Genomic DNA, 17648 nt, shown 5'->3' with positions numbered 1-17648 from the left:
AATGGATGGAGATGGATTTCACATTTTCATTCCCTTGCCAGAGAAAACAACATTGACTGGCGAGTGCAGCCGTTTATATAAAAGGGGAAGCACAAGCGACTTCGTGGATACCATAAGAGGAGACTGAGAAATATTGGCCACTGAGAAAACACACACACACACAGCCCACTTTGAAAGTATGTTGTGCTCAACTACTTAGCAGGCAGTGCTGCACTCATCTGCTTCACTCAGCTGACTCTCTTTGACTAAAAGAGGGGCAGACAGGCAAACCGAGAGTGGAAGGGAGGGAGGGAGGGAGGAGGGTAAAAAGGAAGACGGAGAAAGCAAATTTGGGAAGGGGGCAAAACTTGGGAGGAAGGAAGGTGGGAGAGACAAGTAGGGCAATGGTGAGAGGATTACCAGAGTGATGAGGAACAAATCAAGTACAGAGGTTGAGAAGAGCGAAAGAGAGAAAAACATCATTTGATGCAAAAGGAAAACAAGTGGAGGTGTCACAGTCTGTTAGTTTGTTTCCTTGTTTTGGTTTGCGTGTGTGTGTGTGTGTGTGTGTGTGTGTGTGTGTGTGTGTGTGTGTGTGTGTGTGTGTGTGTGTGTGTTGGCCCCTCCCCTCCCCTCCTGTGCCCTGATCAGTGCAATTGCCGTCAGTTGCCCCTCGTTAACTGTCTTGTATTTAAGTCCCGTCTGCGTGTCTCTTCCGGTCAGATTGTTCTCGTCTCGTCGTCGGTCTTCTTGTTATTCTCGTCCCCCAGTCGAGCTTTTGCAGGCTGTTCTGTTCTAGTCTTGTTTTGCCTTTCTGTTCCGTGAATTATTTTGTTCTGAAATTCATCTTGGAGGCTGGTTCAGCAATAAAAAGTGTTTGGAGGAATGACAAGTTTAATTAAGTCTGCATTAAGATACAGCGACTAACTGTTTGGCGTGTGTCGCGTAGATTAGAACGGTTCATTAGGATTTGGGTGAGAACATTTGTGAGATTTGCCAGCCTGGAAGGCAAACTAATACGCATAGTCAAGATGAACTGCTCCTCCTGGTGACTCTGCCCCGCCCGCTTCCCTTTCAGAACATTTTCTGTCACTGCAAAGTTGTAGACTTGTTGATCTTGCCACCGGAAAGTTTGACATATTTCTTTCTTTAGGCATTTATTTACGTATACATTTGTTTATTTCGGCATTTATGTATGCATTTCTTTATCTATTGTTGTATATTTACGATAGAGGAGAAATCCACTTGGACTTGAGCACACACATAAACGCACAAGCGCAGAACCCGCATTACGTGTGATATGTCGGGGGCTCCTAGCAGCACATTGTGTGCTCCAAAGCCTCCACAACAAGGCTCCATTCTTTGCCACCAATTCTGTGCTGTATGGTGAATTAGCATCTCTCACAGCATTGTCCTCGCTGTGGCTATTCAAACACAAGCAAGCTTTTTTTCTCCATGGTTTTCCATCACTGCTTGAAACAGCAGACCATCTGTGTCTTTTACAGCCACAGTAAAAATTGTTTAGAAATCTGAATGGAGTACACTAGAAAAGGCCAAAAAGGGGGTTGGGGGAAATCAATCAGCAATCATCACTTGTCTACGCCATTCCGTTTCTTCACTCAACATGGGCAATTAACAGCGTGTGCATCTCTTTCCTAATCCCTGGCTCACTAGCGTGCTTCTCCATTTTTCTTCACACATTTAATCCTGTTTAGCACTCCAAATGAGCACCTGAATAGGTCAACGAGCAATTTATTTCTTGCTCACAAAATATTCAACTGTCTTGAGCCTCAAAATCAGTTTGGCGTGGATTTATGGTTGCCTTTTTATCTGCTAGGGAAACAATGACACTAGCAGGAGGAATGCTCCACTTACAATTTATTACAGCTACAAAGTGGCTGTTACGGTTTCATAGTTTTAATTAGCGTAGCCTCGCCAAGGACATTTTTAACAGCAGTCGAAATGTAATATTAATGCCATCGCCGATTGCCTTGTTTGGGGGCAATTGTTTGACATTTTGCTGATTTGATGCTCTGCTGCCTTCAGAACTCATTTTTGTAAATAATTCATTCTTAAAGCGTGAATTGAAAACAGAGTCGGAAAATAGGCGATATGACTTTTCAAGATGACCAACGACTTCTGTTTTTTTTTTTCAAGGACAATTTCCCAGGAGAGATTTTTAGTGCTGTGGTTGCATCTGTGGTCGTAAAATAATGCCTCCCTATTTCCTCAAAGCCTGAGTATTGATGCCCAACCCCTAAAATATTTGATCAATAACGACATTGGGAGTTTACACCATAAATAACACTTTAAATCCATGAATAGAAAACTTGCCCTGTGTGTCTACGTGTGTCCTATAATTGCCCACACAAAACTCAGATGAATTAGGTTGCAGTAGCCGTGGCCTAGAACAAGATAAGCCGTAGAAAATGAACAAATGAACAGACCTATCTAAAATTGGGATAAGGTTTAAACACGCATAAAACACGCAGAAAATATGTTGGCAAGGGAGAGAGAGAGAGAGGGAGAGAGAAGAAGAAACACAAATCCTCTCCCTCCCACAAGGCTGTAATCACAATTTAGTAATTGACATTCACAGATAAGCAAGCACTCCCAGATGCCAGTTAATAGCTGCAAGAATCAGCAAGCTATAGCTTCCCTTTTTCTTTTTTTTTTTTTTTTCCTCCCCATGCACCTGGATAATCACAGCCATAAAGCAAAATCTCAAAGCAATGCTGGCGTAGCTATGCAAGTAGATGTCAAAATTGTCATATTGGCAGCCGTTTTCCAGCATTCTCACCAATCTGTCAAGTCCAACACAATATTGTGTTCTATAAAAAAACAAATATTCATCATATATCATCAGCAGATGAACATTGACGATTATCATGACGATTATCATTGACTGAACTGCGACAAACTTTGTAAAAACTACCCCAAGACTATCTATTTATAGTATACATATACAAACATGTGTCCGGTGCTTACATTTGTCCAATTTGCAATTTGTGTATATCACCTTAGCCTGTTGTGTGATGTTGGAGGGGGGTAGAGGGTTGGAGACCATTGGTCCAAAGATGTCCACTTCATCATTGATTGTTGGGCTTTTTTGTTGACCATCTGGAGTATCTGAGAGGACACACACACAAATAAATAATTGCAAAATTATTAATAATTTACAAAATAATTGCAATCTTTTTTTTTTCATAATCCAGCAACCCTACAACACTGTATTTAGAATTTGTGACATCGTTGTATCAAACCCAAAGAAATGATTATTTTGCAGTGATTCATTCTCACCTCCCTCAATGTTTTGTAAAAACAGGTCCATAAATATCCATCCTGTTTACTTTGCAGCTTCGACAGACATTCAATTCATATTCAGATTTTTATCCACACTTCTAAGTGGCATGATTCCATTATGGAGATGAGCAGCAAGGAGAAAAGGCTCCATCATCATCATCATCATTACCTCTGCCATATTTGCAATGAAATGGGGTTGCCTCTATAGACCACTCTCCATTTCTCCATGGAAACAGACCAACGGTGCAAGATGTGTTTTTTTCATTTTAATCATCTATTTCACACGCTTTTACTATTACATGAAATCGTCAGGTGTCCTGCTACGGTTTATTTTCAATATCGGTTGCATGACTTTAGTGTTGTGGGTGTACGAACTGCAACAATACACAAATGAATGGTACCCTTAACACCATATTATTGTAGTTAGTAGATGTTTCGGAGGCCTTTTCCACAGCAGTGTAAAGTCTAGCGTATTCAGTCTTCATAGATCACAAGTTCTGAACATTTAACAATGCCTGACTGCATTCAACTGTTCATTAATGGGCCAACATTAATCAACTACAAATGACAGCAACATTCATCTCCAACTATAATTACCTTTTTTGACCTGTCGGGTGCAATTTGCATACTATCTGACACATGACGCAGAAACACAAAATCATATGGAAATGTTCTTCAGAGGGTTTCTCAGGTCTTACCCAGGCTCAAAAGATCCACAGCCGCATCTGGACTTTTCTTGGGACTGGCTCTAGACTCTAACTGCAAATAAGAAAGAAAAAAAATTATATAGGTGAAAAATAGGATCAAAAGAAATATATTGATGCAGATATCGGAGAGAAATCCTATGTGGGAGGGTGTAACAATCTAACAAGGGCGACTTCTACAGCTAACAAAGCCAATTTCCCCTCCAACTAAAGATCGATGGGTCACATTAAATTCAATACCTTCCCAATTTCAGGCAATGAAAACGATTACAGTAGCTACGCCTAATCAGTAATGCATTGGCTGTGAATTGGCTGCGACAACTGCAGAAGCACATGAAAAGCACTGGCCTGAATCACAACAGGAAGCCACCTGACTATGAGTCCGAAACAAGAAACGTGAAGATCTATTCATACAAAGTTCCATTTCCTGCTATCATTTGAATAGATGGAGCTGCAATTCTGTCCACGCTGTCTCGTTAATGAATCATGTTGAGTTTGAGAGAGAATCCTCTTGGAATTAATTATCTGGGCTGTCACTGAGCAATGTCACCAGGAGAAAGTCAGTAAGGAACTGCGAGAGGCTGTCAGGATCATTTCTCTAGCAAGTGGTAAAAAAGGAATTGAAATGGAAGGGAGAAATCGATAGCGCTTCACCTGAACATGTGAATAGAGTCTCATTTGATGGCGAGGTGCGGCACGCCGGCATAGGGGGAGAAAAGCAATCCCTGAAAATGCCGTCTGTCACATCTGATTGTTGTAACGTCCACACCCGGACAAACGTGTTCCTGCATCTGTCACACTTAACGGGCTTTGGTGTTTTTAGGTTTGCCTGACGTACACGACAGGACAGGACTTCCGAGTGATATCTTCAAATATTGCATTTTTGGTTTTGCTTCATCCACAGCCATCATAGAAATAAACCAGAGATTGTCTGGAAAATAATTAGCATGGGGGGTATGGTAATATGCTCTTAAATATTTATAAGGCACAGGAAACTGGACCACACGGCATCCCAATCACCATTCCAAAAAGTATGAGATGGTACTTTAAAACATGAATAGAATAAGGAGGAGCTCTCAGAAAGCACAGAGCATCTGCCAAGGCTTCATGTTTTTTTCTCCTGTGAACTCAGTAAATGAACAGATGTTATCTAGGACATGGATATGGAAACACAAGGCTTTATCCAGCCATTGAAATACATTATCATCAGTTAGAATTAAATATTAGTTGTATTGCTATCTAATGCAAAATCTGTATCAAACAGAATTACAAATTAAAGCGGACTTGGAAAAGTGAAATTTGGTGGCTTCACACAATAAGTTGAGTTTTGTTGCATGCATCTTGGCAGTAATACAACAAAAATCACTTTTCATTTGCCATAATTTACGTATGTATCATCTGTTTGGTACTTCTGTAGAAAAAAAAAATATATATATATACAATGTAGTTTGTTGATAACCCAAAAACATGAATATGAACAGAGAAAAATAATCAAAAATATTGATGGCCATAATGACAGGAGCATCATGCTCACACACGAAAGCACTAGTCAAATGGGAAATAGCAGCGTGCACGCCGGAAAATGACCTTTGGAATTGGTAGATGCCTGACAGCCCCTGTAGCTGATAAGCAGCTTCAATAGGACGAAATGGAATGAAAAATAACCAATTGTTTGCTTTTCACCATAATATTCAAAGAGCACAATGTCCTACTGCCAACAACCTGCTCTCCAAAATGCTGTCAGCCCCTTCCAGATGTGTTTATTAAATCATTTGCAGGCCTGATTACAATCTGACTTTAGTGCTGCAAATAACGATTATTTCAACACGTCAGAAAATGATGATCATTGTTTTCCAACCTTAGTAAAAACGTAAAAGACATCACGCTTAGAACAAGGGCTTAAAAAAAAACAACAACACACATTTCATCATGGCCAATAGTGGAAAGAAACAAACAAACAAACAAACAAACAAAAACCACTCAGACTCATTTCCATGTAGGGTCTAAGATAATTGTGTTAACATATTTTTGGACTAAGAACAAAGTATTTTCCATTTTATCAAGGTGAGCTGCAGCACAAATGAGTAACACTCTCCTTGGTGTGTACAGTACAAGGAGAATTCAAAACAAAGGTCTGATTGGCGCAGGGAATCAGAGCAAACAACAATGAGCGAAAAACAAATCACAAAAAAGGAACGAAGCGGGAGATGGGGGTTGCCAATTGGCTAGCAGTGAGTGGCCAAGGGTGGATGAATACAAAAGGGGCAGGAAATAGAGGGAGAGAAAAATGAGGGCAAAAACAGAGAGTGCAGCAAATGACTAAATCCACATTTGTGTAAAAGAAGGAGCAAATCATCCCAGTCTAAGCATGCTCTTGACACTTTGGGAAAATGCCATATTGTCATGCTAGGTGGACATTTCCCCAGGTTTTAGAAGTGCTGTATAATCCATTAAGCGGGACGGCTAGCACACTCCATTAACAGCAATATTGTGCAATCTTAATGGCTGTGAAAGGAGGCTTATGACATTATATGTCTTTTCATGGGCAGTTCAGCCAGGCACTGCGGTGTAGTAAACTGCTGCTAAATATAAACGCTGCTGTGAATGTATCAGCTCCTGACTGATTTGTGCCGTACCGTGCAGACTGCAATTAATGGAGCCTTCGGGATCATGATTCAAATGAGTGTGTGGTGTTGTATTCTAGAAACAAATCCGAAAAAGAAGATGAGCAAATTCCAAATATTGGTGTTTGAGAGTATTCCGTTCATTTAGTCGATAGTATTCATTTTTTTCTATGAATGCCCTGCAAAAACACTCCCTTTATTTTCTTTTTGAAACAATCATTTGAATCAACACCATAGTAAATATGAACCTCTCTTTACCTCTCATTTTGTAAAAGTGGCATTTTTGTGTATTGGATAATAAGATGAATTGCCATGTGCGGTGTATGTGGCCTCACTTTATTGAAATGACATTATTGATAATAGGATGATATTTATAGGGGTTGCAGCAACAGTGCAGTGCCGTGCAGTGCAGTTAGGACCATCACCTTTGTTTGCTGCTGACAGCTGCTCTACTAACAACATGAAAGAGAATCATAAAACTGCCACTGGCTAGATGAGTCAATACTTAAATCAGACACTGGAGCCTGCCTGAGCTTTGACAAAATGCTGAAAGGTAGAAGAAGACAAAAGGTGTTATGGGAGAAGAAGGTTGCTTGTGAAGTGAGAGTGATAAGAGATGGAGGGTGGGAGAATTGCATGGGAGGATCGAAACAATGAGGATGACAAGCAAGAAAACGCAAAAGAAGATCGATAGCAGGTGGAGATGGTGACAGAGGGAAGGAAAGATGATCAGATTAAGTCAAGGAAAAATGTGTGCTGGATTGCGCCGTTCGCCATGGCCGCTTTCACGTGCGGTGTGTGTGCTCATATCTTCAGCCTCCATCATCACTCACTCACTGCCCACGTCCACCGGTGGCAAAGTGAAAAGTCAAAGCCCAAAATCAAAAGGAGAAACACCTTGCTGAGCGCCAGCTGCTCTCACCGCATGCTCCATCCTGCGTACTGGCTAGGCTCCTAAGCTTTTGTCTTTGAGAGAAATTGCACTCGGGGGACATTCGGAATCATAGGAGTCGTCATATCATGTCAAATCATTGGTCAATTCCAAATAAGCAGCAAACTCAGGGATGTCTCCTCAAAGAAGCTCTCACTCGCTCCTCTCTTGCTTTGATCGGGCGCCTCCTTCATTTGTCTGTCGTGATCTTCCCTTCTTGTCTGGAGCGCTCTTTACAGACACTAAATCGCTGTCATCCCATTAGGCTGCTAACATATGTTGTCGTCTTCTTTGAGATCATGAATAAATTATCAAAGAGAACCAGACGTTTCTCCAGGAAGGCGCTTGTCGAGAGTGACTTGGAGGTGTATGGAAAGGCGTGATTGGACAAGTGCTGTTGAAAAAAAAAATACTCAAACAAGCACATTTTGGACTTTTAGATTGATGATAAATGGAGGATGCAGGCAAAGTCCTAGCATCACCCTCACCCTCCCGCCGGCAGTGCTCTTTGAGGTCCAGCAGTCGGGGAGGGTCGATAGCACAGCCACAATGAGGCTAATCGATAAAATGGATTTGTACTGCTGAAGGAGGAGAGCCAATCCTGCCTCCAAGAAAAGGCACAAATGCACAACACAGACACACGTATAAATAAACATATGCGCCCTCCCCCCCCAACAGGAAGGATCCCCCCCCTGCTGTTATGCCATTGAGATTGCTAAAGCCCAGTCGTCACGAAGGCAACCGGGGGCTCGTACGGATTTACGTCATCAACGCGAGCTCCGTGTTATCGATCTTTTTGTTTTTTTCTGATCGGCAATCAGCCTTTTCCGCTTCTTTACAGTTTAAGGCACAAAGGAGGTCACTGCTTAATCAACGGTCTACATTTCTACACCGTGGAGTATCTGATCATGAAGATAGCATGTTAACAGTCACTCAGTATGCAGCAGCAGCCACACAAGTGAGAGCTGCATGACTCCCTTGTTGCTTACCAAACCACAGAAATATGTCCATGACCCAGAAACACACTTCTACTTGCCTGGAAGAAAAAAAAAACAATACTGTTGGAGTTGAATGCATGAAAAAGTATTTGCCCTTGATTAAAAATGTTTCATTTTATGTTTAAGATCATCAAAAATATTTAAAGACCAGACAAAGATGAGCTAAGTAAAAAAAAATGGGTTCATTTCGGTGCCGTGTCGAATCGAATGTACAAATGTATTCAGACATCAGGAGATGAATACAAGTTACCTTTGACCTCTACTACAACAAGAGGTGCTCCAAATTGTGCCCATTACATTCCAGACATTCGTGTGTGTGGCAAACTACTGCGTTGGGTAACGTTGGCTAAAGTGTCCAATGGGATTGCTGCACATGCATTTTCAATGTTCATGTCCCCCATAGGTACCCTCAAGGATCTTGTCGCAGGAAACTGACTACATTGCTAGAAATTGAAAATGCATGTGCACAAAGCCCACTGGAGATATTAAAGAGCAACACTAAGATGTATGCACAATGAAAAATGGAGGGAAGATGGCAACATTGTATTGTGGAAACAAAGACGAAGAAATATTGCAGAGGAACATTTTGAGCAACGGGGCAAATAATTTGCATGGGAGATTTGCAGTGTAAATGACAAGAGCTTCTCAAAGCAGAAATGTTGCATGGCTGCACTCTGCATATGATTTCCAAATGATCACAGAGGTAAAGCAAAGGCTCTCTGTGTGACAGTGTTTACGAGCCGACACCCCGGAGAATCCGGTCTCTGCAGCAAAGCGGCAGAATCAACACACAAACTTTCATCCTCGCCGTTGCCGCTCGCACGTCACGCATAGAAAATATCGTGCCAACGCACAAATCAAAAAATCTTTTTTCTGCTACCCTTGGAAAATTCCAACTTCTAGATTGAAATGTAATAAACAGTACCTTGACGTTGTTTCGATCAGATTCCTTCTCTTTTTTCTTCTCATCTTTCTTCTTTTCACGTTCCTTCTGTAGAGGAAGCAAAGTTTCCTATCAATCCACAAAACAGCATCTGTCATATACTTCTTCCATGATGAAGTTACAATCAGTATCCAGATTTTTCAACAACCTTTCCAAGGCCTTTTATACTGATCCCTTCATTTTGCTAAATAAAATGGCAGCCTGCACATGATACGCAATATAGTGTCATCACAACACAAGTTGCACAAGGAACAAAGTGTACCTCGTGTTTGCTTCTGTCAGCCTGGGAGTTGGAGTGAGGAGCACCTTCACCTGACTTCTGTGAGAAGAAAAATCTGGATGAGCACATAATTGGGTTTGCAGGAAAAAACACACGTAAAGAAAATGCAGTCAGCCAGATATGTCAGTATGAGCAAATGAGGTTTTCCACTGCTCCAGTGAAGTGCTCTTCTTGTGTTTGTTGAGAGCCAAGGTTATATTCAGCATCTCAGCTGAAAACAAGAAATGGTATTGAAAGAGTCTCTCCCACGCACACACTCAAGTTACAGACCGGACAGAGGTAAAGACCTGAATTACAATGATGACTGCAAAAGTTCATTAGGTTTTTTTATTTTTATTTCATGTATTATTATTATGAGGATTATATCAATATTTTTCCTTAATCTGCGATAACCAATGAAGTTTTTCCTATGGTCCTTCTATACAATATCCAGGGGTAAGTTCAAAGAGAATATTAACCTGGGTAACTGCCAACAAATTCAAACGCTGAAATGATTTCACTTCAGAAAGAAATCTCTATGCCTACACCCAAAAATGGCTGTGGGTTATTCCAGCCTCCCTCTCCTCTGTTTTTCTCTATCCACACCCTCGTGCATAAAGTGATAATCACTTGTTTTTAATAATTCATTTGCATATAAAGACAGCCATAGAAGTGGGTGGCAGAAACCGATCCGACATCACAGTCTGGCTGCTGGCAGTGCTCAAAATGAGAGGGATGCAAAATGCCAGATATCAAACAAGTGAGGAATGAAAGGAACAAAACTGATAAAACAGCATGAAGAAATCACACTTGCAGATCAAATAAGGATAGGATGAAAACGAAGCTGTGGCCCACTAATTTGGAATGAAAGAAATTTAGACGCGTGGAGGAATCATATTTGAAGTTAGCGTGCTTTCCTCCTGGCAGATGCGTCAACAATGACAACAAATACGATTTGCGATACTCACCAGGGTTGCAGCCAGAGCCTCGTCGTAGTATTTTTTCCTCTCATATTTGTCGCGGATGAAAATCTCCACAGCCCTGACAATTTCAGTTCAGGAAATACAACATTGAAAAAATGACCTCACAAATGTGCTCCTTAGTTGTGATCCTCTCCAGTGACTTTGTGAAGGTTAAAGCCACTGGCATGGAGTCATTGTTTTCCCAAGGAAAAGAAGGATTGGATTTCCAATTGATTTCTTTTTCAGGGCCTCTGGCACTGTGTGTAACGACTGAACGCTTCAAGTGTCAATGCCAAACTCAAGTGCTCCTCAGCATATTCCATGCCAAGAGAGCCCTTGGGTTTTGTTGCCATGTAAATTGCCGGAGGGATCAAAAAGATCAATTTGGTCAGATGAAGCAAACACGTGTGGCTGCCCTCTGCAAACCTGAGTGGACCAGCTCCTTGTTTGCATGGTACCTAAGATTTTAAGACAAATATTTCATTTGAAAAAAGTGAGCAGTTTTAGGACTTGGGAGTGAGTATATCCCCAAAGGTGTGCCAGATGCTTAAATGATGGGGAGTAGCAGCTCTGCTCTGAGGCTGTGCTGACACTTGACAGGTTTGATCACTTTAAATGAACTGGGATGCAATTACATTCAGAGGGTGCTTCAAATGAGTATGCACAAATGTTACCGTTCAAACCCAGGATTAAAAAAAATAAATAGTAGATGTCAGTCCATTTCTCCAAAAAAATGGTCTAGTCCTACTGAAATATACATGCTGCACAGACATGGACCAATGTTGGCATGGCAGTGGGAAAACTACAAGGCAGTACAAGTGTTAGAAGTGTCACGAGCCAGACAGTACACCCGAGAGTCAATTAAAAAATAAATAAATAAAGCAAAGCCAACCAGTTTAACGTAGCAGTCGGCACTGCCACACAGTTCATACGTTCCAAGTGCTGTCAAATGTAACAAAGACTTTATCCAAACAATTTTGAATGGCCAACTTTTAACAATGCCATTGTGAATCAGGATTTTTCTGCTTGGGTCCAGAGCAGAGAAAGAAATTGCAAGCGTAAGCACACTCGCAGATCCTCCAGGATGAGCAAATTCCCTCAGCGTATCTCCAAGGGTGAGCCCAGACACCCTGCAGAGGAAAGCAATTTCTGCAGCTTGTTTCCGTGACCTTGTCCTTTCGGTCAGCACCCCGCAGCTTGGCCATTAAATTGAGAACTTTGCCTTTAAGCTCTACTCTCATTGCACACACCATCAATCTCACACTTCAACTTTCCGCCCCCCCCCCCCTCATGAACATGACTCGGCCGTGATTGACTCACTCCTATACCGGAGGGCTCGGGCCCAGCCTTTTCCGTCAATCCTGGCCTCAGATTTGGATGGGCGAATTCTCATCCCGGCGGCTAAACAGTCATCAGTGAAACATGGGAGCAAACTCTCAAGGTCACAGCAGGACCGTGTCATCTGCAAATAGTAGAAGTGAGATCCTCAGGTGGCGGCGAGACATTCCCACAAAGATGGTAAGATCGAACACCCCTGATGGCATATCTGCCAGATAAAAGCTACATTATTAGAAGGCCATTTCCAACTGTGTAATTATTTATTTCAGCCCGCTGATGGAAATATGAAGATTTGCTGCTCTGTTAAGCGCACAAATGTCTCCTCTTGTAAAGCGGAAAAGGGCAAACTTGTAAGACTCTTCTAGACAGTCTGAGCTAGCAGTGCATTAATACCTCAAGACTTTTTAGACTCCTGTGATGTGTAGAGGTTGCTAAAAGGACAGAATAACGGAGTGGAAATGGCAGAATGTGCAAGCACGAGGAGGATACTGGTCCGTCTGTGGTCGACAGAAGTTCTCTGGAAGGTGGGCTTCATACAGCTGCTTGGCCCGGCCGTTACCCATGTCCACCATACTCTGAGATGGGGAGAAAACAACATTATTCATTTTTTATTCATATTGTTATTATTATATATATTATTATATTTCATATATGTGTGTGTATTATAGATTATTATTATTAATAATAATATTTTATTAATTTTATTTCATGGTATTATTAAATTAGACAGGTGTACACATTGGGCCAGATTGGGAAAAAGATCCGTGCAGCGATGATAGCTGAAGTCGAAACCGTGTCAGAATACTCAGCCATCCATAATTAATTAGTCACTGAGAGCAGAATTACTATTCAGAGAGTGACGTTTTCCACTGACCCGGCAGATCGTTAGGAATCGTGCACACACACACACACACATACGAGAACAAGACAATTGGATGTATTAATCACAATGAAGAAATGAAGTCACCTTCAGCAATATATGCACAGCGCTTGGCCGTTGTGTGATTCAATTAAAGTCATGTGCTGGTTATACACACAAGCTCAGTGTGACATTAAAATGTAGACATTTGACACTATGCACACATTAGCCATTCATTTGTGTTTGAAAAATCATAGATGGCTTTGTCTTCGCTCCATAAGCTTCACTCTTCAATAAAGATAAGCGCGTGCGTTTGTGTGTGTACCTGCATCTGCTCTGGGGTCCACTGGTCTAGATTGACAGATTTGACTCTGGAGATATGGACACCCAGGTTGCGGTGGATGCCAGCACAGCGGATGCACATGAACACCCCAAGGTTCCATGAGGCCCACCGAGGGCCTGGAAGAGAAAGAATATAGACAAAAATATACCATTGCTTTCAAGCTCACAGCTTTCTTCTTCTCTAGTTCTTTTTGTTGTCGAAGTTGTTCGAAGAGAAAGATAATGACCAATCAGTGGTAGAAAAAAAAAAAAAAAAAGAAACATTCAAGAGCATAGTGCATAAAAACACTTACCTATAAAAGCTACAACAAAACAAATGCTGGCTAATAAAATTGCTTTATTGTGTTTTCACGTTTGCGTACTGGACTACAAGCAGTGGATTAGGGCATTTCAACAAATAAGGAGAAGAAGAGGCTTAAGTGGTCTGCTCTGCCTCCAGTTGTAAAATGGGAATCAAGACAACTACCATTTAACACAGCCACATTTAGCCAAGTTCAAGTGAATTATTACTTTTTATATTTGAGTTCATATGGAACAGGGTTCCTCTCCTTTTATTTTGTGCTTTTGTGTAATAGCCTTCTCATTCCTTCTCAATGTATGCAAAGGAACATTTTGTTGACTTTTATTATTTTATATTTGTATTTCATTCTTTTATTTTAGTTCTCTATTTTAGTGCAGGCACCAATACATGCGGTGAAGAGTGAATTGATTTCAAGAGAAACGCTCTAAATTTGGAATGTACAACTCAAGGGGAACTAGCACATCCACCAAAATGCTTTTAAAGAACTCCGCACAGCAGCAGGGAGCTTGAATCCCCCTGTCGACCCAAATATGAATATCAGAACTGGAGACCTGCTCCAGTTCTGCTAAATTGTCCTCAGTCCTTCCCTCATTTGCAAATATGCAAAGGAAATCCTACCACTCCAATAATGATGTATCGGCACTAATAGTATTGGGCAGTTCAATGATTCCAACGGGCTGAAGACGCAATCAGATTATATCTCCAAGCCTGACAAATTGAAGTGACTTTTATAGATCCAGGATACAAAATATTGCTACGGCGGGACGGGAAGGGGGCAGAACGGAGCGCCGAGCTTGCCGGTCTCGGGTAAGAGCATCTGAGTGTTAATTCAGTGGCACTAATACGCTTGACGGCCTAAAGGGGCATTAAAGCAGGGATGACTGAGTGTTAAGCCTAAATCAACAAGCTGAGCCCCCGTAAGCAGGACTCTATCTGTTGGCGTCACAAAAGATTCCACATGCATGAAATTATCTCCAAAGTGTGCGACAGTCCAATCGAAACAGCGAAAAATCAACTTTGGAATCAGATGGAGCGTAGTGGCAGAAAAAAAAATAGATAGGATGTCACTCCTTCTTTTTTTTTTCCTAGTACAAAAGTGTCAGACAGTTTCAGGAATTTCCAGAATAAATAAGTCCATCCTGGTTCTCAGAAAAAAAAAGAGTATAAAGTATCAATTGAGCTTTATACCCCATGTTTGCTTTTCAGCCATGTCTCATGAGATAAGAAAGAATTGACAAGAGTCCCGAATTCCAGGAACAGGCGGTACAAAAGTCAGAAATCCTAGTATTGGTGAGATGGGCGCATTTGTCTCCTCTGACATTTTGGACATCTGTTGTAAAGTGGTGGTCGCCAGGCACAGACGACGACCACGAGTACGTGAGCCATTTTTAAAAAAAATGAAAAATAACAGCAAGACCTCAACACTGCTGTCCTTTTCAAATATCTTCCCTCACATGACCTGATTCTTCACAACTCACACTTTCATGCAGGTAAAATTGCTGCAAATCATGAAGAGTGACACAACGAGGCCACACGCGCTCGCTGACGGCAAAACCATATTTGAGCGTACGGAAAATGCACACGTGTATTGGCAGTCACATCAATACACTGAGTAAAGGCGCACAAAATAAGTCATCGGAGCTGAGAGAAGCACAAACAAACAAACAAACACACCCTGGAGCCTTGATGAGGGACAGTGGAACTAACTCTACTACAACCCGGAGGAGGGAGGACAGCCAGCAGAGCATGAAATTAAAGCCCCGTCCGTGTTTGTAATGAGCTACGACACTTTTCTGAAGCAACCAATCAGCATCTACAAGTGTCGGATGGAATAAACTGCCAACGAGCACATTTAATGCTTGTGATGCTTGACAAAAGAAGGCAAAATTGGAACAGCACCTTTTTTTTTCCCCCAAGTTGTCCATCTGACACCAAAGCCAAGAGTTCAGAGTTCAGAACATGATTTTATTTGGATGGTAATTTTTGTGTTGTTAACAGTTTTGCTGTTTTTTTACTTATCATTCATTTTTACATGACGTTGTAGCTGTGTATGTCACCAATTTGTTTTCTGGCAATTCTATGAGATAATCATGGTCTAGGATTGCGTCCATCGTGTGGTTTTTAGCCGCTTATCTGTCACGGGTAATCTGAAATCTATCTCAGATGACTTTTGGCTGGTTGCAGTTTGAATCGGTCGCTAGTCAATCACAGGACTAATACGGACAGATAACGATTCACACACAATTACAGCTAATTCGAATCTTCAATGAACCACATGTTAACATGTTAAAAACATGGGAGATCATCTAACCTCCACAATGCAAGATTAGTCAGGGCCAAGAACAAAACCCAAAACCTTTAAGACGAAAGCAAGATCTGTGGGAACAGCAATTCTCTAAGCCCGACATATTGGGATAACAGAGTCTTTGTTTTGATGACCTCCCATATGGAGTGCAAGGAAAATTCATAAAATCGTGATTTGCCAAATAAACAAGTCAAGAGCAAAACATTTTCATACATTTCAAGCCTAGTGATGGATGAGTCATCCTCATTACAACAGAGATGCGTCAAGAAAACTACCTTGAGTTCAGTGAAGCCTAAAATATTTCTTGTCCTCCAGTTAATACATTTGCAAGAAGCTGCCTGTGATTTAATTCAATTGTATAATCAGTGAACCATTATCATTGAAATACACTCATGTTGGGGTTGTTTTAAACAACAACAATTAACCACACACAATATTTTATGTGATTACATTTTCCAATGCCATGGTGCTTAGTAAACAGCAGGAAAAAAAAAACATCTTGTGAATTGAGCTATATTTCCCTTACAAATAAGATCAGCTAATTTTCCATGTCACGCATTGTGTGCTGTTCATGACTCCAACACCACTGTCTTGATGGATGTAAAGGGTATGCTGCCCTCTGCTGGTCTTTTAGTGTAACTCCCTCTCACGATGTACAAACAACGTTAAGAGGTTTGACTGAGCAAATAATCCTTTGCAGGGTTTGCTGGCACGTTTTGTCCGTCAGTAAGGATTTCAATTCACAACTGTTCTGATAAAATGGATAAAAGCAAAAAACAATGATCAAATATAAATCATGCTAAAAGCATGGTAACATGATGCCACTCTTTGGATGAAACCAGAATGCTGACCATGTGACTCAAACTAACATGGATCAATTCAATTCACTGCATTACAGACAATATGCTGTCTTAAATACAAGGTGTTTTAATCTAGTCTTAAATTGCTGGATGCTTTTCCACTTGCAAATTATCTCCACTTAAAGGTGGACTCATAAATAAAGCAGCCAAGGACGTGACATCGATACATCATCGCCCAGCCCCGTTAAGTTAGCGGTACTTTATCAAAGCGGAAGTAATGAAACTTTTTATTTCAAACTAAAACGATATTTCAACCAGGTATACTACGTATTAAACTCAATGCGTCGAATCTCAATCAATATATAGAGACATTAAATGCTAAATCATATTTTAGTTTACCCTTCCGAACTACTATTTTGTATACTTTACACTATAGACGCTCTGTGCTTTTACTTTTAAAATACTTAGCGGAAAATGAGTATTAAAAGATGTTGTGTATATGTACAGCTTGGTAATTTGCCATTTAAAAAAAAAGAAAATATCTGCCAATAGTTAGTGACATCACGTTAAGCGATCGACGATGTGCAAATGATTTCTATTGTCATATGGATGTTTAGAAACACAAGCTACACTTCCAAACAAACGTCTTGTGTTGCTGCCCCCGGCCGGCTTTGTAAGAGTGTCATCGTGCAAGCAAGCAAACACACACGACCATTTGACCTTTTTGCACATGCACATGCACACTTGACCTACCTTTTGCTTCGCAGTCGGCACAATATTTGTTGTGGTTCTCTCTCAGCAGTTTGGATAGAATGGCCTGATGCTGCTCATTCAATTTCTGTGCTTTTTCTCTTTCAGAACGCGTCGTCATGTCTGCTCATGTGTGGATGCTTCAGCCGTCCGTGAAATATGACGCTTGCTATTGAAAGGATGATGGCACGCCAGTGAAGCTCAGCCTCACGCGATCTACTGCTTCCATCCAACCTGCTAACAAGGTAAG

General features: G+C 41.1%; 1 protein-coding gene across 2 annotated transcripts in view; it reads right to left on the bottom strand.

Annotated features, from left to right (window-relative positions):
* Positions 1-17648, bottom strand: part of LOC147049810 (stromal membrane-associated protein 1-like) — a 21327-nt gene extending 3679 nt beyond the window's left edge. Inside the window, exons 1-8 of one of the 2 annotated variants that reach the window (XM_085922432.1) lie at positions 17402-17648; positions 13226-13359; positions 12531-12616; positions 10710-10782; positions 9745-9801; positions 9465-9530; positions 3981-4041; positions 2999-3108 (exon numbers count right to left, since the gene is read on the bottom strand). In XM_085922432.1, coding sequence (XP_085778558.1) covers positions 2999-3108; positions 3981-4041; positions 9465-9530; positions 9745-9801; positions 10710-10782; positions 12531-12616; positions 13226-13359; positions 17402-17519 — 705 coding nt within the window. In that variant the 5' untranslated portion in view covers positions 17520-17648. The remainder of the gene's footprint in view (positions 1-2998; positions 3109-3980; positions 4042-9464; positions 9531-9744; positions 9802-10709; positions 10783-12530; positions 12617-13225; positions 13360-17401) is intronic. The other variant, XM_085922433.1, reaches the window with a different exon arrangement.

The sequence above is a fragment of the Syngnathus leptorhynchus genome, chromosome 10 (genome assembly GCF_054491065.1).
Source record: "Syngnathus leptorhynchus isolate UIUO chromosome 10, UIUO_Slep, whole genome shotgun sequence".
Lineage (NCBI taxonomy): Eukaryota > Metazoa > Chordata > Actinopteri > Syngnathiformes > Syngnathidae > Syngnathus > Syngnathus leptorhynchus.
This window is presented reverse-complemented; position numbering and strand designations above follow the sequence as displayed.